A 26942-nucleotide genomic window follows, 5' to 3' on the forward strand; every position below is an offset into this window, starting at 1 on the left:
GAACATACTAAATTCATAACATTTGCGTCTAAGGAACCGCACACAGCCTATCAGGTGCACCCGGAGCCTGCTCTGGATAAACTGAGGGAATTCATTCATTCTCAGGGAGGAGCTGCAAGTGTAAACACACTTGCAACTCCTCAGTCCGTTTGGTGTCGGGATTTTACAGATTTTTTTTCAACCCCTGGATGCCTACAGTACATGGATCAAAGAAGAAGCGATATATGCCAGAGGGATGGTGAGTATAATTTTTTTCTCAGATACCCTTTGGATTCTACAGGAGAAGTAGACCGACCCTACGTGTCAAGACAGGATAAGTATGTATGTATGTATGGTGCGTGTAATAAAAATATACTTTAATCGTGTGTGTGTTTAATTTGGGTGATGGGTCCATGGTGGGACTACAAGTCCCAGTGGGCCCATTAATGCCCTGCATGCTGGGACTTTTGGTTCACCACATCCCAGCATACGGGGGTAGGCTTGTAGTTCTACTACAAAACCAATGCCTTTTTTTTACATTACAAGCCCAACGCCCTGCACAGGGGGGCAGAGGACAGCCTCGGGATTCAGCCTGTGCTGAGGGTGCCCTGGAGGGGGGACCCCTTTATTGGGGTCAGTTGTCATGGGTGAACTTGTATAAAAAGTCTCGGCTGTGGCATGACACTGGCTGTTAAAGCCTGGTGCTGGTTATAAAGATATGGGGGACCCCTATTTTCTTTGTCCCCCCGTATTTCTGCAACCAGCACCAGCTCAAAGAGCCTGGGACTGGTTATACTCGTAGGGGATGACCCCCACCCAGTTTTTTTTTATTATTTATTTTTTCACATTTTTAATCAGAGAAGCCTACAGGGATCTGACTAATTCGAGCAGGCTTCAGCACAAAATGGATGGAAAATGTGGTGCATTTTCCATTCGTAATGTCTGCTGAATTCCCAGATAAATTCAGCAGTACGAATTTTAGTAAATGAGCCAAACACTATAGAACTCATGGTCATATACTGTATGGCTGAACTCATCCATACAGAAGAATTTGCCTAAAAGTTGCAGTTTGTAAAAACGGCAAATCAGCGGAATTCAGCTGATAGTAAATCAGCCGAACAGCTGATCCCAGCCGTATGTAACATTGAATGAGTACGAAAGGGTGCACTGGAAATACACCTATAGTACAGCTGGCTTCCTGTATTTATGACCAGTGGGAAACACCAGCATGTACGCTGACACATCCAGTAGCATGCAGGTGTACAGGCGAAAAATCATTTGATGGTCGCCGACCATCGAATGAGTTTTCACCACTCACATATAAAAGTCAGTCTGACTTCATAAGACGTTAGACGCCCGACCCATACAGGTTGTGCCACGCCTGCGCTTGCATAGGGACGCAGAGTGCTTTTCTGGGTGCACTCACCATTTTTGTGGGCACGCACAGGAAACACTGGGTGTCCCCAAGCGACAGCCCCCTGCCCTCCCACTACCTGCCCCGCTGTGTGCTAATGCCTCGCCGACTGTTATAGTCCCTGTAGGCATTCGCACATTGGGTCTTTAAAATCACCAATACAGTATCATCCCTTCCAACTGTCCAGATTACAGAGGGACAGTCCCTCTATTTGGACAACACATCAGGAAAGCCTGCGATCACCCCTGGTCTGCATAGTAGCTGGTGATCACTGAATAGATGCCTTGCGCTTACACACAGAATCTATATAGTGTAGGGAGGGGGATCATGCTGCAAGGCTTCATCTCCTTTTAGAGCAGGGTTGCCGACTTTCAAATGCTCCTCTTCGGGAGAAGCCCGGAGAGGAGACTTTCATTACCCGTTCAGGAGGGGGCGTGGCTTAACTGTGCCGTCATTTAGCCCCGCCCCATTACAGGAAATAGACGCAATCACTGATCTCCAGGGAGGGGCGGGGCTAAAAGACACGAGTGTCATTTTAGCTCCGCCCCCTCCTCTGAGACCCGCGGATTGCGGCATTTAAATGCTGTGATCGGGGGGCTCAGTGGGGGTCCCCCTGATTCTAGGAGGGTTTCCCACCCTTCCGGGGGGGCCGGGAGGGGGACCCAATTTTCGGGAGACTCCCAGTAATTCCGGGAGGGTCAGCAACCCTGTTTTAGAGCACGCCAGGATCCAACTATCTAACTTCAGAATTAGGGAGCATTATGCTAGATGATACCAACAAATAACATGTAATGACATGTAACAGATAGTAATGGTGATGGTCACATCCTGGATTATTATTTCAAGGATCCCTAATAAAGTTATATATTTGCGGCCCCTCCACCTTTCACCTGGCCTTCACTGGCATCATAGCCTGCCCTGTGCACTTTTACTGACATTCACCCTATTAGACTCTGCCTGTTGGTACATCACAAAAATCAAGTGAATTCTGCACAGGATTTGCTCCCCCCAGAATCTATCCTTTATCAAAAGGCTAGGAAATAGTGGAAGGTTATTAATGCTCTTTTAACCAAACCCAATGGGATTTATTTCTCTATTTTGATACAAAAACAATAGGTGGATGGTGCTCCCTACAGTTAGAACATTAATGTGAAGAGAAAAGACTATTTTTTTTATTTGCAGAAAGAAGGACTTTTATTTAACATAACTTTTTTATTAATCTCACATAAAATTTCTAGTGAGAACAGAAATAGGATGGTTAAAACATTTTCAACCAAAAATATATTTTATTTCTAAATGCGATATATTCTCATGATACCTAGTGAAATAATAATAAAAAAAGTTTTGTATTCACAGGTTAATCACCTTTTAGAGGCTCTTCTAAATAAAAATGTTTTCATTTTAGAAGTCCAAAATGTTGTTGTTTCAAGGGAATACCTTCTCTTCTATGGTTAGTCATTGCACAGATTTTTCTTATACCAATTTCACATCCGCTCTCATCCTGGATTTGGACACTGGTCCACCGAGGGCGCAACCCAGCATTTGCAATGCAAGATCCCCCACAGTGACTCTGCTTATGCCGACACCATTGGGGGACGTAGCAGAGAGGCGGAACGTCATCGGGAGGTGGGGGAGGCAGCACTTGGAGCTGAACAGGACCCGGGTCACTCGTCCCAGGTTACCTGTTTACAGTGCAAAGCAACTCAGGTCCAACCATGCCACCTGATGCTAACTATACCTCTCTCACTAAGAACTTAACTTTGTATATGACAAATTATACTTGATAGACTCTATCAAGCGTCATATCTTGGAATCAGAGCGGCACTGCAGGGGCAGACAGGGTGGCAGTTTAATAAACTACCCCAAAAAAAGAGAAATGCTCCAAAGAGCAAAAAATACAAAGAGGTGCAAGATGAAATTGTCCTTGGGCCCTCCCACCCAGCCTTATGTTGTATACAGGACATGCACAGTTTAACAAACCAATCATTTCAGCGACAGGGACTTCAGCAGCAGGGACTGTCACATGTGGCTGAAATGATTGGTTTGTTTGGGCCCCCACAAAACAAGCTGGCAATGGGCAGTGCACGAACTGGTTTTGCAAGATGTCACCCTCCGCATCCGATTCCTCATCCTCTTTACACACAATTTGTCATCGCTGGAATCAACCAATACAGGAGGACTGTGTGTATTAGGACGTAAGTGCTGGTGAAGGAGGTCCAGTTGTTGGAATTTGAAATTCATTTTTATGAACATCATCTTCTCCACATTTTGTGGAAGTAACCTCCTACGCCGATCGCTAACAAGGTTCCCAGCTGCGCTGAAGACTCTCTCAGAATATACACTGGGTGGGCAACTTAAATAAAGCAAAGCCAGTTTGTGCAAAGGCCGCCACATTGCCTTTTTTTCTTGCCAATAATAGAATGGACAGTCTGACATACCTATATCGATGCTATCGCTAAAGTAATCATCCACCATTCTTTCAATTGTGATAGCATCATAGGCAGTAGCAGTAGACATGTCCATTATGGTAGGAAGTTCCTTCAGTCCGGACTAGATGTCAAATATATTTCCGGACTGAATAGCAGTGGGTCTCTTAGGAAAATTTTGTTTTTTTCCTCACAACCCCAGTGGGAGAAACTGAAGGAGGAGTTCTGTGCCTGCCACATTCCGCTTCAGCTGACAATTTTTGGATCAAGAGGTCTTTGCACCTCTGCAGATTTGTGCCCATTGGTAACAAACACAATGTAAGACTTAAACCTAGGTTCCAGTATTGTTGCCAAAATATAATGATCTGATTTTAAGAGATCGATGACCCTTGGATCCTTGCAAAGTGAATTAAGGGCGTGATCTACTAGTCCTACATATTTAGCAGATTCACTCTGCTTCAACTCCTCCTTCAATATCTCCAACTGCTTTTGCAAAAGGCCTATTAAGGGAATGACCTGACTCAACCTGGCAGTGTCAGAACTAACTTTGCGTGTAGCAACCTCGAAGGGATTCAGGATCTTGCACAACACGGAAATTATTCTCCACTGAGCTTGACTCAGGTGCCTTCCCATTCCTCTCCCTATGTCATAGGTCAAGGTGTAGCTTTGGATGGCCTTTTGCTGCTCCTTCATCCGCGGAAGCATATAGAGGGTGGAATTCCACCTCGTGACCACCTCTTGCTTCAGCTGATGGCAGGGCAAATTTAGCATTTCTTGCAAGTGTTGCAATCTCCTGCACGCACCTGCAGAATGCCGAAAATCTCCACAAATTTTCCGGACAACTGCCAACATCTCTTGAACACCCCTGTTATTTTTCAAGAAATGTTGCACCACCAAATTTATTGTGTGAGCAAAACATGGGACATGTTGGAAGTTGCCCAGATGTAATGCACTCACAATATTGGTGGCATTGTCTGATACCCCACTTAGACTCTCCTCGGGATTTGTGGTAAGTCATTGCGCAATGACTTCCCGTAGTTTTTCTAGGAGGTTTTCAGCTGTGTGCCTGTTACTGAAACCGGTGATACACAGAGTAGCCTGCCTCTGAATGACAAGCGGGCAGTCAGTCATGTAGTCTTTAGTTTTCCCTGTTCCACTTGTCCACATATCCGTGGTTAAGTGGACAGTCCGGACAGCTTTTTAATGTCAGTGTACAGTCTGGGTATTGCCTTCCTGGAGAAGAGGAACCTAGATGGAATTTGGTACTGGGGACACAGGACCTCAAGCAACTGGGTAAAACCCACAGTATTAATTGCGGATACTGGACGCACGTCTAATACCAACATAGTTGTTAAGGGGTCAGTAATACACTGTGCAACGGAGTGACGGCTGGCATACTTCATCCCCCTTGCAAAGGATTGTTTTACAGTCAGTTGCTTGGTTAACTGATCAGGACTACCATTCCTGGTCCCCTTCCTGGAAGCAGCACCAGCAGCAGCAGCAGAAGCAACAGGTGTAGCTGTTAAGGATGCTTCTGAGGAATCCAGGATAGGAGAGGATTCAGTCAGGATCATGACATTGGGTGCAGGACTACTTCCCAATCCGATAATCGATGAGTATGTGGATTATGCAGGTGTTTGAGGAGATTGCAGGCCCTTGGAGATAAAAGAGACAGGGGAGCAGGACGGTGACACTGGGCAGGCTGCTACATGTTTGTTCACAGTTTCTTGTGACAAAAACTTCTGATGGATGCGCTGCAAGTGACGTAACAGTGAAGAGGTCCCAAGGTGCTGCACGTCCTTACCTCTACTTACAATTGCTTTGCAAACGCTACACACGGCTTGACAGTTGTTGTCCGGATTTGGGTAGAAATAATTCCATACATAGATTTTACATACATAGATTTTTTTTGTCTTTTGCTCTGGCATGAGAATGGGCTTTTTCGTACCCCGGACAACTGTCTCAGTCGGTGCCTTGAAACAAACAACATCATCCTCAACATCGTCATCATCCACATGCTTCTGTGTGCCAGCTACACCAACAGAACCCACATCCTCATCCAGTTCCTCACAAGCATCCTCAATAACCAGGTCAGCATCTTGACTGGGGATGCTCTTCCACACACTTGCAGAGGGCACGCAAATGGTGGAATGAACCTCCTCTTCATATACAGTATTTGAAAGGTCCGGCTCACATATGGCATCGACACACTTCGACTCTCCTCTGGGATTTGTGACATTTGTGAACTCGCCTTTGTCTTCTTAATAAGTTTCCTTTGTTTGATTGTACTACCAGAAGGGCTACCATCATTCTGAGATGCTGTACCATCAGTCAGAAACAAAGGCCAAGGCCTTAGCCTTTCCTTCCCACTGCGTGTGGTGAATGGCATATTGCCAATTTTATGCTTCTCTGTAGGTAATTTTACCTGTTTGGATTTTTTATGGACCTTTGTAAAATGACATTTCTGCTTTGATTTCACATGGCCTCTAGGCCTTTGACCATCGGCCTTGTCATGACTGGTGGTAGCAGCTTCAGCACTTCTATCAGGTTGCTGATCTCACACTATTTCCTCCTCCATCATCCTCCAAATATGTGTTTTTATTTTATTTATTATTTTTATTTATTTTTCTTACTTTACACTGGACACAGCCTGTCACACTGGACTCAGCCTCCAGACAATGGACACCGCCCCTGGACACAGCTCCTGTACACTGGACACAGCCGTCACACTGGACACTGCCCCTGTACACTGGACACAGCCCGTCACCCTGGACACAGCCCCTGGACAATGGACACAGCCTCTGGACACCGCCCCTGGACACAGCTGCTGTACACTGGACACAGCCGCTGTACACTGGACACAGCCGCTGTACACTGGACACTGCCCCTGGACACAGCCCATCACCCTGGACACTGCCCCTGTACACTGGACACAGCTGTCACAATGGACACTGCCCCTGGACACAGCCCGTCACCCTGGACACTGCCCCTGTACACTGGACACAGCCCGTCACCCTGGACACAGCCCCTGGACAATGGACACAACCTTTGGACACCGCCCCTGGACACAGCTCCTGTACACTGGACACAGACGTCACACTGTACACTGCCCCTGGACACTGGACACAGCCCGTCACCCTGGACACAGCCCCTGGACAATGGACACAGCCTCTGGCCAACGCCTCTGGACACAGCTCCTGTACACTGGACACAGCCGTCACACTGGACACAGCCCGTCACCCTGGACACAGCCCCTGGACACAGCCCCTGGACAATGGACACAGCCCCTGGACAATGGACACAGCCCCTGGACAATGGACACAGCCTCTGGACACAGACACTGGACACTGCCCCTGGACACTGGACACAGCCCCTGTACACTGGACACAGCCCCTGTACACTGGACACAGCCCCTGTACACTGGACACAGCCCCTGTACACTGGACACAGCCCCTGTACACTGGACACAGCCCCTGTACACTGGACACAGCCCCTGTCACACTGGACACAAGCCCCTGTCACACTGGACACAAGCCCTGTCACACTGGACACAAGCCCTGTCACACTGGACACAAGCCCTGTCACACTGGACACAAGCCCTGTCACACTGGACACAAGCCCTGTCACACTGGACACAAGCCCTGTACAGCCCCTTGTACACTGGCCACTGCAGCCCCTGTACACTAGACTTGTGTACAGCAGCCCCTGCAGACCCTAATCGAGTGAGCAGCAGCAAACAAAATAATATTTTATTATTATAGCACAGCACAGAGCACAACCACCCTCTTCCCTCTCCTATGCTGGAGTAAAGATGGTGGGGCTTATATAGAATCCAGATCCCACGAGAATCCGACAGCGCGATGATGACGTTTTGCCTCGTTTTCGGTCCGGAGGGAACTCCCGAGTCTGCTCGGATCCCGCCTCCGATCGCAATGTTCGGGTGGGTTCGGAGCTCAGAGAACCGGACCCGCTCATCTCTAATTATATATATATATAACACATGAAGGAATCCAGGCACTCTCTAACGAAACACAACGACTCCGGTGCCTTTCTATCCCCACGGTAGGGGAGAGATATGTCCAGGATAAGTAGACGGCACTCTGGAGATTTTTCAATAGAAACTGCACGGCGGCAGATCAAACAGTCAGAAAGACAAAAAGTCGGTCAGTGTGTCAACGTTTCGGGAAATGAAACCCTTTATCAAGACATGATAAAGGGTTTCATTTCCCGAATTGTTGACACACTGACCGACTTTTTGTCTTTCTGACTGTTTGATCTGCCGCCGTGCAGTTTCTATTGAAAAATCTCCAGAGTGCCGTCTACTTATCCTGGACATATATATATATATATATGGTACTTGTGTAATATCTGGGCACCCGATTTTTTCACTAACTAAGGCATTCGATGAGACGCGATGGGACCCGATTTTCGGGGTTTTTGGATGTTCCCTGTACAATGTAAAGATCGGTCGCATCGCATGCCATTACAATGCGACGCGACCGATCTGATTTTTACATTGGAATGTTAAATGCCCCCCCAGACCCCATTTTTAATTGTATACCCACCCTGATGGTTAATTATTAGGTCAAATACCCCCCCCCCCCCTCATTGTTAATGCCACCCCACGATCAACGCCAACCCGAAGCGTGGCGAGCGCAGCGAGCCCACGATGGGCTGCAGTACGCGTCCTCCGACCTTTTCATACCCCAACTATCCACGGTGGCATGCAGTTGATTTTATATAGTGTGGTGAGCGCAGCGAGCCACCGAGCCCGAAGCGTGGCGAGCGGACGTGGAATACGAGCCCGAAGCGTGGCGAGCGCAGCGAGCCCCGTGGGGACGTGGAATACATGTGAAGTAATGCGGCTGCACTCGCCATGCTTCGGGCTCGGTGGCTCGCCACACTATACAAAATCAACACCACGCCGACGTGGATAGTGGGGGTATGAAAAGGTCGGAGGAATCGTACCGCCGTCCCTCGCGGGCTCGCCACGCTTCGGGTTGGCGTTGATCGTGAGGTGGCGTTAACAATGGGGAGGCATCAAAAATCGGGTCGGGGGGGATTTAATACAGGAATCAGGCATCTGGGTGCCTGTACAATTAAAAATCGGGTCGCATCGCATGCGATGTGACCGATTTTTGGTTGTGCAATCACTTAAGATTAAAAAAACGGGCGCCCAGATAATACACAAGTACCATAGTAAACAATTATGTTTATGGTTGCTGTTGTCAGAGCGGTGCACATATACAGTAGGTGTGCTATATATCAGTTTTACTGTATCACATGTGTAATATAAATATAGTTCTTAGAACCCGTTTGTTATTGCCTTGTCTTCTGCTGTCCCACAGTCATGCAAAGCATGAGACTGTGGATGAGCGAGACTTGGATTAACAGTTGGGTTGAAAGAATAGTAAAGGGGGCACTTCTGTCATTGGATCTCTGATATCGACTTCCTGATATAATTCGCACCTACACTCTGTGCAGAGGTATATTACTGGGCACTCTCTCATCTGGAATTCTGATACAGCATTCTACAATGTCCTCTGATATCAGGATGCTGAGTCAAGCAAAACTATAAGAAGGCATATTTATTAAGGTATCTGCTTACGGATTTAATATTTAATGCTAAGTGGGTGGTGATTACAGAACCTATGCTATTCCCATGGGTCGGGGCAGTTGGGTATTATAGGCACTGTACTATTGTCACTTGGTACATAGTTTCCATATCATTTACATGAATAAGCAAGTTGTATTGTAATATCAATTCTGCTATGTTTCAGGCATCAGAAACAACAGAAGAGGCTCCTGCTGGGAACACCTCACCGGAGGATGTAGAAGCTCTGAAATAAAACACTTCCTGACTTGTGGATCAAGCAGAGGAACCCTGTCATTATGGAGGTGCTGATGAGAGAATGAGACGCACTGACACCACCACCTGGCTCATAGGATTTAGATGCTTCTTTCATGATGCTGGTGTCCTCTGTCAAGGTTGCAAGCATTTCTATCATCATATTAAAGGGACATTATAAAGTAACACCAATTGTTTTAAATATATATATATATATATTTTATAGAGCTCTTTGTGAATAAAGAAACATTAGTCCCTTGACTGAGAGATGCTTGTGAATGATTGGTTAGGCCATAAAGATATTGTGCCATTGTCCCATTTTCCATGATAATTTGGCCACACAATTTAGCCACAGGGGGCACTGTTATTTTATAATTGGCAGCACTTAATGTATATAATCATTTAACCCTTTCAGTGTTTTTTTTTTTTAAACTCCACCGCTGTGTCTACCAGGGCCGGGCAGTGCTGCTGTGCGTTATATTAGCCACTGCCCTGCCCTGCCCCCGATAACCCGGCTGTATGCAGCGTGACGTTAGCAAGGTCACGCCACACACAGCCGGGGGAAAGGAGGCGGTGAGCGGCTGAAACGGATTACTGCGCTTATCTCAGCACTCGGCTCAGCTGTGCTGCCTGGCACTAAGCAGCGCAGACAGTGCCAATCCCGAGATTTTTCCGAGTACTGGAGCACAACCCGGAAAATTCTCGGGAGTACCACTGAATGGGTTAATGGTCCAGATATTTTCGGTGCCCTACCTGTGAAATAATGGGCCCGATTCAGACCTGATCGCTACCCCCTGTTCGCAGCCACTGAGTAAGTCTACACTTACTCGGCGCTGCGATCACCGTGGGGTGATGGAGGCTGCAGCTGGAATCAGCAGTCCACCCTCCCCACCGCCGGGCCTCCTGCACTTTTAGGCAGCATGCCCAGAAAATGCAGTGGTGCCACCTAAAACACCCCCTGCCTGTTAATCACCTTACGAACAGCCGTCAGTAATAACTATCCTTCGATCGCTGGCTTTGTTCACACAGACAGCTAGCGCATTCGTTCGATAATTGCTGGAGCTAAAATTTGCAGCTGAGCGAATGTGTCTGAATCGGACCCAATGTCCCATCTGGTGTTAGTATTTAGGAATTCATTAGACAAAGGGCAGTATTCAATGTGAATACTGGCGACGTGCAGCGAATCCTGTTTAGAATTCGCTGCACATTCACCACTGCTCGCTGCGTTCCGGAGCCTCGCCGGCTCCGGTATTCAACGAGTCAGGGGCTGGCTGCCCCTGACCGGCGAATTTGAGCTCCTGCGGCGGACGCCGCAGGGAGCCTGAGGGACGGTGGCAGGCAGGGAGATGGAAGTCTCCCTGCCTGCCCCAGAACGTTTGTGGGGGGGAGGTGGGCTCCCCGGGTGCCAGGCAGCACAGGCTGCCCCCCGGGGTGCCAGCAGGGGACCGGATATATTCACTACACCCGATCATGCATATGTAATGATCGGGTGAAGTGAATATATGAATATGTAATGAGCGGCTCGGCTCCGGCCCCCTGCTGGCTGGTCTGTGTAAAAAAAAATATATATATATATTTTTTTTTTTAAATTAAATATATATTCATGTGCTTACAGCACATTAATAAAAATAGCATGCCCCTCCTCAGAATAAAATTCCAGATTTTTTGACACCAATTGTAAAAAAACAAAACACTTTATTTTAAAAGTTCACCTTCCACTTCACCATAAAAAGATAGCGATTGCTACTCGGTGAATTATGGCGAAAAAAACCTTGAAATGTATTCGCCATCTGGTCATTGAATAGGGTGATTCACCGTTTTAGTCAGAAATTCGCCTTACAGCACAAAATCGCCATAAAAACCTTGCGAATCAGCCTCATTGAATACCGCCCAATGAGATAGCCTTTGATAAATATGAATTATGTCAGATGACCAGTGAAAAGAACATACTGGGTGAAATGTCATAGGGTTAGAGAATCAGAAAGTGAGAGATTTGGTAAGAAATCTCTATTTTTTTTAAAGCGCCAATTATTTACACTGCAAAATCAAACTGGTTTTGCAGTGTAAATAATTGACGCCTTAAAAAAAACCTGGAGAATTCTTTCCAAATATCTCACTTTCTGATTCCCTCACCCTATTACATTTCCCCCAAAATGTCCTTTTTAATAGGTCTTTTATCTACAGATCTCTTTAAGATCTTCGACTTATGGGGCCTACACATGGGGAGATTTTTCTGAGCGATCTGTGCAATGCTAGAACGCTCGTATTGCTCAGCAAGATCACTCAGCGATGTGTCAGCGCTGTGTGCTGAGCCATCTGTCAGGGTTAGTGTTCTCCAGAGAGAACACTGGCCCTGACCGACAATCTAACTAGATTTATCCAGTATGCTGGATATTAATCGCTGGGCAATAGAGACATGTGGCTATCACTATGGCCCCTACACACAGAGTGATGTAGGGGCATTTTCTAAGTGATCTAGTTACATTGCCCTGATATCGCCCCATGTGTAAGCCCCATTAAAGTGTTGATGGTAAATAAATCATTTGCCTATATGCTTGCATATGCTTATTTTTACATATATAAAGCCATGTAACCACAAGTCTCAGAAAGCAAAGCTCAGATAGTATGCTATTTATTATATATTATGTAATCACCATTTATAAATGATATATCTTTGTTTTACATGATTTACATTATTATATACTGCAGAATAAATAGTATAGAAGAAAAATGAAATGTATTAGTAGCAGAAATAGATATACTGTATACAGTATACACTGACTGATTTATATCCTGAGAGATCCCATATACATCACCACCAAACAAGGCTATTAATGTGGGGCAGATGTACAGTATTAAGCCTTGGAGAGTGTTAAATTGGACAGAGATAAGGGGGGTAGGTGTAGGGAAGCAGTGATAAGGCGGAGAAGTGGCTCAAGGCAACTAATCAGCACTGAAGTAACACCTATAATTTGCATAATATAAAATTATACAGAGCAGCTGATTGGTTGCCATGAGTCACTTCTCTTCTGGCTCACTTCTCTCTTATCACTGCTTTATACATCTACCCCACAATACCAACCAGCTCATCACTATAATTTTTTTTTAGGAGCTGATTGGCTGGTACTTATCTCTTTCCACTTTATCATTCTTCAAGGTTTAAGCTGGGTAAACATCTATACAATCGGACGGCCGTTCAATTGTATAGGTGTGTACGCTGTCCCACCTCACTCTGTACGATTGATAAATGGCCCAAAACGGTGTTGTCGGTCCATACTCGGTCGGTCGAAGGTTCTTTGCTGTTTACTTTTCATCCGACAGGACGGGCCTATATCGGAACAAAAGTGCAGTGTGTACGCATGTTCGATCGATATGCTGGTCTTTCTTGCGACTATACTGCCAAAGCTTGGCGTTCCATAGCTGCATGATCTCTCCTACAGCACAAGAAGCATTCACCTCTCCCCATGTTTATGGATATATACGGCAAACTGCTATAAAGATGCGGAAAGCGACTACCTAGTCACTTTGCCGTATCTGTCCATAGTCTCCCTGCCGGCTGCTATAAAGATGTGGTAAGCGACTACCTAGTCACTTTGGCGTATCTGTCCATAGTCACCCTGCCGGCTGCTATAAAGATGCAGTACGTGACTACCCAGTCAGTTTGCTGTATCTGTCCATAGTCACCCTGCCGGCTGCTATAAAGATATGGAAAGCGACTACCCAGTCACTTTGGCGTATCTGTCCATAGTCACCCTGCCGGCTGCTATAAAGATGCAGTACGCGACTACCCAGTCAGTTTGCTGTATCTGTCCCTAGTCACCCTGCCGGCTGATGCGTACCACGTCAAAGAAGAACTCAGACAAATTACCAAAGGGAAGATTTGTTTTATAAGGGTTAAATTGTTATGTCGTACCTCCCAAATTTTGTGTCCTGAAATTGGGAGCTGCCGAGCCAAAGGCGCAGCCACCCTGAGAAATGGACAGAGCTAGCTACACACCAGATGGGCGTGATCTCGGACAGAGGTACGTGGTCTAGCATTTGTCCCCCCACTTTATCATTTTCAGAGCTCCTCAAGCAGCTGGGGAGCCTCCCGTGTCCATCCCTGCACTGATGCCATGTCACACTGAAAAAGCTCAAAAAGAGCAGAGCAACAGTGAACTCCGGCTCCCCACACTGCCACCCGTGGGTGGGACAGTCTCCAAATAGCAGAACTGTGCTGCTGTAATCGGGACTGTTGGGAGCAGAGCCAAGATCAAGGTGAACTGCGGGGACTTCAGTCCCGGGCCCAGAACTGGAGTTTATAAAATATAATTTGGCATAAACAAAGTTTACATTTTCCTTGAAGAAATGTAGAAATAGGGTAGTGCGACCAGTGCTCCAGACTATTTTGTCAGTCCCATGCCCTACAATTTCTGATGGCAGTCCTGTTTGAGAGGTATGGTTATAGACAAGGAATAATAATGGCAGTGGCATCACCATAGGGGTGCGGGTTTCTGGTTGACAGGTGACACCAAAGTGCCAAATCCTCAGTACAAAGAGGCAGGTGCTGCATGCCTCTGGTCACGGAGGAGCTGGAACTGGGTACACGCAGTACCCAGCTCCTGTCACTGTGTAGGAGTCTGTACTCCAAGACCCTTATAGTGACAAAATCAGGAGTCTGGGATGTGCGGTCCTGATCCCATTTCATAGTGCATTTATGGCAGCACCTGCTCCAAAGGTCAGTGACGCCTCCAAATAATGTAGAGGTCGTGATCATGTTTAGTAGGAATATCTCCATGATTGACAAAACATAAATATACTGTATAAATCAGTTTTGACAATATGCTAAATATTTTCCTCTCAGTACAATCAATACAGTATCAATGAAATCAGAGCATCTTCTATGATAATGAATAATATTGTTCTTTGTATTTTCTTTCAATAAAAGTGAACTAAACTGCGCGGCCTGTTTTTTGTAACTATGTTGTCCCAGAATGTTCTCATTTTTGTGATGTAATCGCAATTATTTTGCAATTGCATAGTAGGAGGGATCATGGCTTATTGGGCCACCTTGCCCTGTGCTGGGCAGCACTCAGCATGAGAGGAGACAGCAGTGGCATTTTTTTTTTTTTTATCTGCAACTGTATCAGGCCCAAAACCTTATAAGGAATACACAATGTGGTGAGGTGTATACTGCAGAGTGGATAGTTAGTGCAGTTTTACTCATCTGGCAAATCTGCTTCTTAACAGTCCATCTGAGCAGGGTTGTCAGGATTGTAGGCCCCTGGCATTGTAATGCATTTGGGGCCCCTCCACATCCATTCACGGGGGAAAAAAAGTAAACAAAAATCATAACATGCCCCTCCTGTGCCATCTCCCCACTTGCTTCCATACAGTAAATGGCTGTCAGCACTCTGAATGGTGGACAGCTTCCGCCATCTACCAATCAGCATGCTGACAGCCATTCACTATCTGGCTGCAGGCTGAGAGTCAGGAAGAGAATGCTACCTGGTCACTTTGGGGGTTATTCTGTTTGGTACGGTGGGATCGTATACGGTCGGATCGGGCTTTTTTTCATCTGCGCATGCGTATCTTTCGCAATGCGCATGTGCGGCGACCTCACACCGCTCACGGACGGGTCTCTCCGTGCGAAAAAAACCTGTCTGCAAGAGCACGGTCATTGTGGGCGGCATGTGGGCGTTTTTATGGGTGCGGTCGGAATAATGAGGAAAACTGGGCGTAAACATGGCATACACAGGGGTGTGCACACAAAATGCACAGTGCCACAACCGCCTCGATCGGTGAATGCACCGTTGTTTTTGGCCCCAAAACAGGCGGACACCAAAGAGTGCTCCAGACCACCCCTAGAGATACCGCATGAGAGTGGACGCCTGGGTCTGCTAATTAATGCTGATTACTAGTCAAACACATACACCTGAATGTAATAAGCAATGCTGCAGGCTATTGCTGAGAGACCAGTCCAGGAGACGCCAGAGCAGAGGGAGTGAGCGGCTGGGAGTTGCTGCCGTCTCGGACCCGCTGAACCACATTCCTGCGTGTAACACTCACACTGTTAGTAAGATGCTCATGATGAGCCTGCGCGTGGTGTAAAAGTGTGTGCTGCTGTTGCTACCCAGGAGGGATGGAGGGGGAAGGGAGGGGTCGGACCAGGGCCCCTGCTGGGGTAATTAGTACTCGCTCCCCCCCCGCCTCTTGGCTGCCCTGGTGACAACCACTGCCTCTCCCAGCTCCGTAACTGTTTCAAAGCTCCATTTTAACTTTGACTTCTGATCTGCCTGAGAGGAGCTGTGTGATGCTGCTGCTGCTCCCCCTACAGGCAGCCAGCAGCCACACAGCCAGCTTCTTCTTGTTTCACTGCCCCCCTGAAAATCAAGAACGCCCACCAGGGGGCACTACTGCCCCTGTTGAGAACCAGAGGTGGATTAACAATGGGCCTGATGGAGCTACAGCTCCAGGCCTACTCTCCATCCAAATAGGCCCATTATAGCTGAGGGCAAGGGCTTTCGAACGAGCCTGGTCGCGAGTCGCTAGCCCCCTGGGAACCGGAGATACCGCCAGGCAAAGCTGGAACGTTTTCCCAATAGGATTAACATGGGACCCGCTGGGCCTTCAATCTGATACCAGGTCCATATGGGTTCATTGTTTCTAGAGATATTGCAGGAAATTAAATTTCATGGCTGTTCATGTTGTTTGAGGACAGATTTCTCTGGAACCAAATGGCCCAGTTTCACAGGACCAAAATCATCGAAGCCCACATGTAAATGAGTCAGTTGGTTCTGAAGATATAGCTGTTTTTTTTAATGAGCGGGGGGTGTGGTTTTCTCTCCTTCTCACACCAGAAAATGCAGGGACTAGGCTGGTGTAAAAGGGGCCAGCCCGGGAATGTCCCTGCATGATCATGGGACCATATTCCTGAGTAAGTCCCTGCATTTTCTGGTGTGAAAGGGGTATTATTTCAAATAGCCAGGACCTGCATTGCTCGGAATACAGCCACGCAGCCCCTTGCTCTCTGCTTGGCTGTTAATACCTATCATTTCTGCCCGGCGGCAGCTGTCCCCCAGTTACCTCGAGCATGTATTCCCCCTTGGCAATGAGCATGTAATCCCACATGGAAACGAGCATGGAACCCCTGGCAATGAGCATGGAACTCCTGGCAATGAGCATGTAGGTAAGCAGCACTTATGTAGCATCATTTTTATTTGACATTATGGTGTTTGGCAGAATATATAATGGACATTATGGTGTGTGGCTTAACATGTAATAGGCATTATGGTGTAAATTTTTAATACACGCCTTTGGCACGCAATGCCCCTGTTTGTGAAGCATATTGTGCATTATTCCCATTTGGTATAGTGTGTATTGTGGCTCAATCCATGTGAATTTTGCCTTAATCTGTGTGCCATAACATGAGGTTTTACTCAATCCGTGTCACATACAGTAGTGTGAATTTTGGCTCATTCCATGTGACATAATGTGTAAGAGACAAGTACAGTATAAGGGGGTTATTGTATTGCATGAATTGTATAAGGGGTATATGGTGTGGTAAACTTAGGTGACCACATAAAAGTTGCTGAAATGTTGTCTACCAAGCTTCGGCTTTCAGTATTTTTTTTATGACTGGAGTGCCGCATCACTCCGCAAGTATCTTAGGACATCACCTTTGGAGGGCACCCGTCAATATATCTCCCTGCATTTTTCCTATGCCAGCCCCCTGATATATAATTAGTTGAAAGAGTACTTATTTCCTAGCACGGCGCCCATCGCATAAGATTGTATGCCTTAATTAAGGCATACAATTTATACAATTGAAAAGATTTTTAATTGTATGTACAATATCACATCTTATGGATCTCATCTTATGGATCTTATGCATCCATAAGATAAAAGATCCATCAACTCCAACCCGAAGCGTGGCGAGCGCAGCGAGCCCGCGAGGGGCAGCGGCACGCGTCCTCCAACCTTTTCATACCCCAACTATCCACTTCGGCGTGGAGTTGATTTTATATAGTGTGGCGAGTGCAGCGAGCCACCGAGCCCGAAGCACTCACCACACTATATAGAATCAACTCCACGCCGACTTGGATAGTGGGGGTATGAAAAGGTCAGAGGACGCGTACCGACGCCCCTCGCGGGCTCGCTGCGCTCGCCACGCTTCGGGTTGGTGTTGATGGATCTTTTATCTTATGGATCTCATAGATCTTATGCATCTTATGGATGCATAAGATCCATAAGATAAGATGAGATTCATAAGATGCGATATTGTACATACAATTAAAAATCTTTTCAATTGTATAGATTGTATATCTCGTCCATGCACAAACACATAAGATGCATGCAATGCTTGCGATATCGTCCCGACACATACAATCTAGATCGTGGGCGCCGTGCTAGGAAATAAGTACCGTTGAAAGTATTTACACAAATAAATACACACCCATGAGCAGACCACCCATACAGAACACTGGTCATACCTCCCACATTCTTAGGTGCTGGTCACAACCCCTATCATTGCGAATAATAGGCCCTTGATAATTTTCAGCTCCAGGCCCATTTAGACCTTAATCTGGCACTGTTGAGAACCACTGCTCTAAAGCATGCAAACCCCTAACTATGCAACCATCAAAACTGTGAATATGCCAAACCAAGACACTAGGACCATTAACCCCTTGAGTGGTAGGTTTTGCTGGGGCAGGTTTGTCCTGCCCCAGCAAAACCAACCACAGTGGGAAGCCCACCCTACCCTCAGCTCGGAGCTTCCCTGCCGCCGCTTGTGTCCCAGCCCGCTGCCTGTCACATTGAGCAGTGACGTCGGCGGCAGGCTGGGGGATGTTCGCGGCGGCTCGGGAGGACTCGGGTGCCCGAGCCACCCCGAACATCCCGAGCCTCTCCCGCCGACGTCACTGCTACTAAAAGCATGGCGGCAGGCAGAAGCGCCGGGGGCAGCACTATTAGAAGAGCTCCGGCGTGTGATCGCCGGAGCACAGGTGATGGGGGGTTAGGGTAGTGATTGGGGAGGGGGGCTCTAGAGGTGCTGCGCCAGTGGTGCGCACCTGGACACCACTGGTGCGCACCTATTTGATATTTGTGGTATGCCCGGAAATTTTCCGGGACAGCCCGCAGCTGAGCCGGGCATACCACTCAAGGGGTTAACCTTGTCTAGGCAGTGCCTGCTGATCACAAAACTTGTGAGTTTTAGAATCTGCCAGGCATATTGAGTGCGCTCGCCACGCTTCGGGTTGGTGTTGATGGATCTTTTATCTTATGGATCTCATAGATCTTATGCATCTTATGGATGCATAAGATCCATAAGATAAGATGAGATTCATAAGATGCGATATTGTACATACAATTAAAAATCTTTTCAATTGTATAGATTGTATATCTCGTCCATGCACAAACACATAAGATGCATGCAATGCTTGCGATATCGTCCCGACACATACAATCTAGATCGTGGGCGCCGTGCTAGGAAATAAGTACCGTTGAAAGTATTTACACAAATAAATACACACCCATGAGCAGACCACCCATACAGAACACTGGTCATACCTCCCACATTCTTAGGTGCTGGTCACAACCCCTATCATTGCGAATAATAGGCCCTTGATAATTTTCAGCTCCAGGCCCATTTAGACCTTAATCTGGCACTGTTGAGAACCACTGCTCTAAAGCATGCAAACCTCTAACTATGCAACCATCAAAACTGTGAATATGCCAAACCAAGACACTAGGACCATTAACCCCTTGAGTGGTAGGTTTTGCTGGGGCAGGTTTGTCCTGCCCCAGCAAAACCAACCACAGTGGGAAGCCCACCCTACCCTCAGCTCGGAGCTTCCCTGCCGCCGCTTGTGTCCCAGTCCGCTGCCTGTCACATTGAGCAGTGACGTCGGCGGCAGGCTGGGGGATGTTCGCGGCGGCTCGGGAGGACTCGGGTGCCCGAGCCACCCCGAACATCCCGAGCCTCTCCCGCCGACGTCACTGCTACTAAAAGCATGGCGGCAGGCAGAAGCGCCGGGGGCAGCACTATTAGAAGAGCTCCGGCGTGTGATCGCCGGAGCACAGGTGATGGGGGGTTAGGGTAGTGATTGGGGAGGGGGGCTCTAGAGGTGCTGCGCCAGTGGTGCGCACCTGGACACCACTGGCGCGCACCTATTTGATATTTGTGGTATGCCCGGAAATTTTCCGGGACAGCCCGCAGCTGAGCCGGGCATACCACTCAAGGGGTTAACCTTGTCTAGGCAGTGCCTGCTGATCACAAAACTTGTGTGTTTTAGAATCTGCCAGGCATATTGAGTGCATTCTGTCTCTCTTCACAGGCTTACTGAGTTACCTGGCATTGTAACTTCATTAAGAGGAACAAAGTACTTCCCAAAGAAACATTTACACTAACAATAATACTGTAGCAGTGAAATATTTTTGGAATTATCTAATGTAAGACTTAATCGCATAATTATAATGAATATAAGTGCAGCATAAAGGCATTGATACAGTATATTTTAGTTTACTGTGTGTAGTCTTTTCTGTGTGTACCATAGCTAAGTCACTCTATTATCAGGGACATATTGCAATAAGTACCTACCGTAATTGCCGAGCCATGGGTGTAATATTGTAAAAGACTAATTAGCTATTCACTGTAATGGTTTGATTGTGTTTAATCATGGCTGTGTACAGGGCTCTCTCATTGTAGGGGCTCAAAGTGCCCCTACCCATGGGCCGAATGACCCAATGGGACCCTACTGCACTGCCCACCTCCAGTGACCATTTTCCCACCAGCAGTTACAAGTTTTGCATGGCCACATTCTATCCCAGGACTTCTACGGCATCTTCTTAGTTCTTCACATGGTGGTGGCCTTTAAGCTCTTTTTCTTGTCTGCCACCCATCCAGCACGGGCCTCAGACCATATACTGTATCTCGGGCCCCAATTCTCCATTCTGATTATTGGCAGACATTGATATACAGTAACAAATGGGGGTTCAGCAAAAACTGCATGTAAAAAATTCCCAGACTTTTTATGGGCAAAACTGGCACATTTTCAGAACCGGTAATTTCACTCAATTTTAATACAAAGATCCGGGCGCAAAATTATCAAAGATATGTACAGTATAAAAAATATGTCATGTATCTATGGGGATAATACACGACCCAACTATATTTCAATATGTTTGCATGATTCATGACCAATTTTCTATAGATAGATACTGAATCCAGAAGATTCTAAGATCTCCTGGTCAATTTAAATCAAGCAATTACTCCTCTGGTGCATGGGTCCAATAGAAAATGGTGTACTTGTAGCAAAGATGTTTGTGTACTTCTATTGTGGCAGTTTTATACCTCCTAACCATCACAGATGACAATGGTGTACATCCAAAATTAGGGGGCATGGCATCACAACGAAGGGGTGTGGCTTTAGGTAATATGCCAAAAGTACCCTTTTTTGTCTGTGGTGCATGCCCAAATCATGTGCATGATCCAAATCCCTCTCTTTTGTGAATACATGCCATACACATGTGCACAATATGTATTTGTTTTATCCCACGATTAACTTTTCCACTAAGCATCCTTTAAAAATATATATATATATATATATATTATTATTATTATTATTATTATCATCAGTTTCTTCCATAGCGCTTAACAATTGAGAAACATTCTTCTAAACCACTATTCCTGGATGCCACTTGGGGCCTAATTCTGGTTCACTCGCAAAAGCTAATTCTCTCTCTAATGGACAAAACCATGTGCACTACAGGTAGGGAAGATGTTATATGTGCAGATAGAGTTAGATAAGGGTGGGGTTTGTACTTCAAACCGATATCTATATTGCACCCACTCTACACAGAAACAAAATATCACCCAAATCTATCTCTCTGCACATATTACATCTGCCCCCCTGCTGTACACATGGTTTTATCCATTAGAGAGAGAATTTGCTTTTGTGAGGGACCCACAATCAGGCCCTTGGTAACAAAGGATGTTATGCTATTTCATATTTTTGATGTAATGTTATTATTATTATTATTTTTACCAGAGTATGGTTATAAATGCCAATTATTCACAACTCACTGTACTGTATAAATGTTTCAATGCTTTATTTTCTAAATATATTATTTGCACATTTACTTTATAACGTAACAGAAAATGGTGTGCATAGGTGATATTTTAGGACATTATGAAAGTTTTGCTAAAATATAATTTGCCGGGGTGTTTACTGCCAGGGGGCTTTCCAGGGTGGACACTCAGCATTTCATGGACATGCCCACAAAAACAGTGGGTGCACCCATAGAAATTCTGGGTGGCCCCTTTAAACGCAAGCATGTCCCTGCCTGCTCGGGGTGGGTGGATGATGAAACATGACATCAGCACTCGCCCCCAATTTCGCAGAAGACCGGTCAAATGAAAAGCAAGTCCTAGCTTACTTTCAGCAACGAACAGAGGAAAAATCATGCATCCCCTGCTGTCTAGCACCAGACAAGATTAGACGATGCCTGCAGCTGCTCTCTCAGTATGAGCAGCTGCTCAGGACAGAGGAGATCTGAGGAGGAGATCTGCAAGCAGTTAGGTCACTGCCTGTGAGGAGGAGAAGAGGAAGACCAAGCAAGAAGATGTACTGATCCAAAGAGAAGGCTCAGGGCAAAAGGAAAGCCAGGACCGCCCACTTAGCCCCACCAAGGTTAGTACTTGTCTGTTGTCAGGACTTTTCCTCCTTACTCTCTTCCATTTTCTCCCATCCTCTCTCTCTCTGTGGGTGGGATTTACTGGCATATGCGATGAGCAAATCAAAGAGCAGCTCTCCCAGTAAGAGCTGTCCTTTACGATCCCTGTGGCTGCATGGACATCCAGGTCATTTCTATTTGATCTGATTCTGCACATGATCATTTGGGGAACAAGATGGAATGTTTTTGGCGACTTAAGCCATATTGTAAATGTGTATGAGTACACATCTGTATTCTACAATAGCACAATCATATATGTAAGTTCTACTGAAATAATGATTTTCTGCAAAAATCATTCATATGTGTAAGGTGTAATATTTTTCTATATGTAACCTTTCTCTCTTGTAAACAGTTCTGGAAAGCATCACTACTCTGTAGTATATTCTCAGCACACATCAGAAGGTCTAATATTCCTCCTCTTATACCTTTAGGGATATTTGCAAGCGGATCTTATATCCGGGACATTTTTAGTCTGTGAGCATAAATTAAGTTCAATGGGATGATGAAGAGATGAGATAAGAATTCATATTTGTTGTCTGCCTGTACTGTAGAGAAACTCCTGTAGAGAAACTTCTGAACTCCATGAAAGGTGAGCTGCAGGTACACAAGTTAAGTATAGCTATAGGAGGTTATTCTGGTTGATATGCTCATATGTGAATTTGCACGCAAGGCGAAATTTAGCCAATTATGCATGCGCAACTGCCGCAGTGCGCATGTGCAAGTTTCATTGTCCGTGCATAGTCGCACCCTTGCACACAGAAATACGCTTGCGAATGAGTCCTAAAAATGAAGGAGTGATGATGTGGGTGTTTCTCTGGGTGCGGCTTCGCAAGAGGGCAGAAATGGGTGGAAGCCTTGGTATATACAAGGGGAGTTGACTATAAGTGCTGGGCGGTGGCTTCGCAACCTTGCATGTTCACTTGCAGTGCTCAGGCTGAAAAACATTTGCAAGGAAAAAGTTATTCTCATGTCTCGCAGGGCTGCAGCTTAGTGGACCAATGTTCGCAACACCAATCAGCATGCATAATAGCTGAGATACATGCAGCTGCACACAATATGCACCATACAAGTTTCTCATTAACAATTATCTAACCACCTATACTCAATGCAGACCCATGGTAAGCACACTATTGCACATGAAACATTTCTACCTTTCATGCTTCATATCTAATATATATATATATATATATATATATATATATATATATATATATATATATATATATATATATATATATATGTTTGCTTATATGTAACACCTCAATATCATTCACTTTACAAACTGTTGCTGTGTGCTTGTGGACACTTTCATTTGGAAACATGACTACTAAATCACTGTGATGACTGACAATCATTGTGCAAAACATCTTAATCCTATACACTCTAACAACTCACATATATGTATCATTTGTTTAAACCACACTTGCATCCGTCTTTTTAATGGCTCTTATGTATGTTAAGATTAGAAAATTAGTTCCAATAAACACAATGAAATTAGTTAAATCATGTCATTAACTAATGGGTTGTGAATGGGCTGACTGCGTATCCTTTGGGTACCATTGCGAATGCTCATGTTTGCATGTGTTATGGGCGTAAATTTGCATGTCTGCATGCGTCCGACTACCGTTCGGAACGTGCATGCAAACGAATCAACCAGAATAAGGTCCATAGAGAAAGGGAAGGTGAGCTGCAGGTACCCAAGGGTAAGATTTGTTACAGAACAGTACAGCTATATAGAAAGGAAAGGTGAGCTGCAGGAACACCAGGCAAGTGTTGTTGCAGTACAGTACAACTATAGAGAAAGGAAAGATGAACTGCAGGTACACAAAGCAAGTGTTTTTACAGTACAGCACAGCTATAGAGAAAGGAAAGGTGAACTGCACGTACAGAAGGCAAGTGTTGCTACAGTACACCACGGCTATAGAGAATGGAAAGGTCAACAGCAAGTACACATGGGAAGTGTTACAGTACAATACAGCAATAGAGAATGGAAAGGTCAACAGCAGGTACACAAGGCAAGTGCTGTTACAGTATAGTTCAGCTATAGAGAATGCAAAGGTTAACAGCAGGTACACAAGGCCAGTGTTATTACAGTACAATAAAGCTATGGAGAAAGGAAAGGTGAACTGCAGTTACAGAAGGCATGTGTTGTTACAGTACAGTACAGTACAGCGATAGAGAAAGGAAAGGTCAACTGCAGGTACACAAGGTGTATATTACAATACAGCTATAGCGAAAGAAAACTTGAACTTCATCCTGTTGCCTGAGACATTTGCATATTTTGTATGGTGTGCCTTATTCATGTGTGTGTACACATATTTATTTACAACTCTTTAGGTTACAGAGCTCCTAATGCAAGCAAATTAAGCTGTGAGGCCTTGGATGAAAGGAGTTGCCCACAGGACTCCTTGTAAGCACAATCGCATTTGTGTACACATTGGCAAACTATACACAACAATTACAAAGAACATTGAAGCTAAGGGTTGGTTTATGGCTACACAGACTGGCCACAGCAGTAGCGAATCAGGCGCCACGTGCTTGAAATTACGATCATGCAGCCATCAGAAGATACTACCTCCAAAATGGCTATGACACGCCATGTATTTGTATGTACATTCATGCAGCCATCATTCTTTGCCGATAATCGCTTTATTGCATCAGGCATTGGGGATTATTAAGTAGGGATCTTACAAGAGAAATCTTTCTCTAATGGGCAAAACCATGCAGCACTGCAAGTGGGGCAGATGTAACATGTGCAGAGAGAGGTAGATTTGGGTGAGGTGTGTTCAAACTGAAATCTAAATTGCAGTGTGAAGATAAAGTAGCCAGTTTTTATGCTGCACAGAGACAAAATTACTCTGATCCGTGGAGGCTTCTGCCAAATATGCCTGGAAAAATGAATTTTCCAGACATATTTTACCGGCAATTAACGGACGCTTATTCAATTAGGAATCGCCATTCTTTTGAATGGGGATTCCTAGTCATATTCTACCGATTGGCGTATGCATTTGTATTTTTAAATACGAATACGAATGTGCCATTAATACGAATATGATTGCACGTATTTTCGGCATAGTATATGCCGAAAATACAAATACAAATAAAATAGGCATATTTTCGTGTACGAATACTCCTATTTTAGCTGTATTTGGCTTAGTAATTTTCCTCAACATGATATGCAGCACAGCTGATAAAGTTAACAAATAATCCGCAGGTAAAACGATATTGTTCAGTAACATCACCAGGACCCCTGCAGAACATGCAGTCACTGATGATATCACTAGATCTCACTGCATGTTCATACGATAGGGGTTATGGTTAACAATCTCCAAGAGTGCACATTGTTAATGATATAGTGGGTACACTGAATGATATGCACAATTATATTTGTAACGATATCGTTAGCGTGTATATCGTTGATGTAAATAATATAGTGTGTACCTTAACTCTGCACATATTATATTTTCCCCACTTGCAGTGCACATGGTTTTGCCCATTAGCAAAAGATTTTGTTTTACAGATCCTTACTGAATAGCCCCCATTGTGTACAAGCTTGAATTAGGCCCAGTATCTGCGTACAGGTTAGCAGCTGCAAATGCATTTGTATATAAAGAGCATATCTGTGAACATAGGGAATATGGCCATTTGGCAGAGGCATATTTATAATCAAGGCCCGCATGCGTAGTAGGGTCTAGCGCTCTATTGCTCAGGCTTTACATCGTCCGCTACTCCCAGCAGAGCGAAGGTGGCTGTATGGAGGAGGCTGCACATGGTCTCCTCCTCTCTTGAAACACTAATGCTGTTACGGATGCCGCCTGGGCGCTGGGTGTAACCTTAGCAAGAGAACCTTAGCAAGAGACTCCAAAAGAACTGAAAACCACCGGGGACCAGAAACAGCTTGGCAGAGCTGCAAATGTAATGGGACCCAGAATAAGATGAAGGAACTGGGAGCTGAGCTGCAGAGGATATATCCTGAGATCCAAACAGCAGACCGGAACAAGGAACCAGGTAGCGAAGCTGAGAACTGACAGAGAGTTCCCTGCACAAGAAGCAGGAACTAAACATTGGTTAACAGGAAGCTATCACTGGCAGAGTATTGCAGGAGAGCCTGCCCTATAAAGGGCTCAGGTGATTAATTACACCTGAAGATCCAGGGAGCTCCCAGGCTTGTGCTTAAAGAGCTAATTACCTCACAGCCTTGTGAATAATTGCTCACAGAATATTGAGCTGATGTGGCACAGACCTGCCACTGGAGGCCACCAGTGAGTCAAATGCTGAACACAAAACCAAAGCAGACTGAATCAAAAATCCAGATTCCCAACAAATGACTTGTGGCCAGTGACAGTGACTGGTGGCCTGAGCGTGTCTGTTATTGGGAAACAAATCTTTCCTCTTGACTTCTTTACAGACTTATGTGATATGGGGTATATTATATATTCAAACAAATTATACAGCATACATTAGACTGAACACCTAATATAATGAAGGAAACATAATTAGCAGACTGATAAATATAATTTTTAATTATAATTATAAACCCATTAATAGATAGTTTAATAGA

The 26942-nt window shown here is 45.5% G+C and overlaps 1 protein-coding gene across 1 annotated transcript in view; it reads left to right on the plus strand.

Moving 5' to 3' along the window:
• LOC146045223 (transmembrane protein 272-like) overlaps window positions 1–9928 on the plus strand; it is an 88683-nt gene extending 78755 nt beyond the window's left edge. Inside the window, exon 6 of the mRNA XM_083163937.1 lies at window positions 9600–9928. Coding sequence (XP_083020063.1) covers window positions 9600–9668 — 69 coding nt within the window. The 3' untranslated portion in view covers window positions 9669–9928. The remainder of the gene's footprint in view (window positions 1–9599) is intronic.
• Window positions 9929–26942: the final 17014 nt, after the last annotated feature.

Source organism: Crinia signifera, chromosome 11 (assembly GCF_055691185.1).
Source record: "Crinia signifera chromosome 11, ASM5569118v1, whole genome shotgun sequence".
Classification (NCBI taxonomy): Eukaryota; Metazoa; Chordata; class Amphibia; order Anura; family Myobatrachidae; genus Crinia; species Crinia signifera.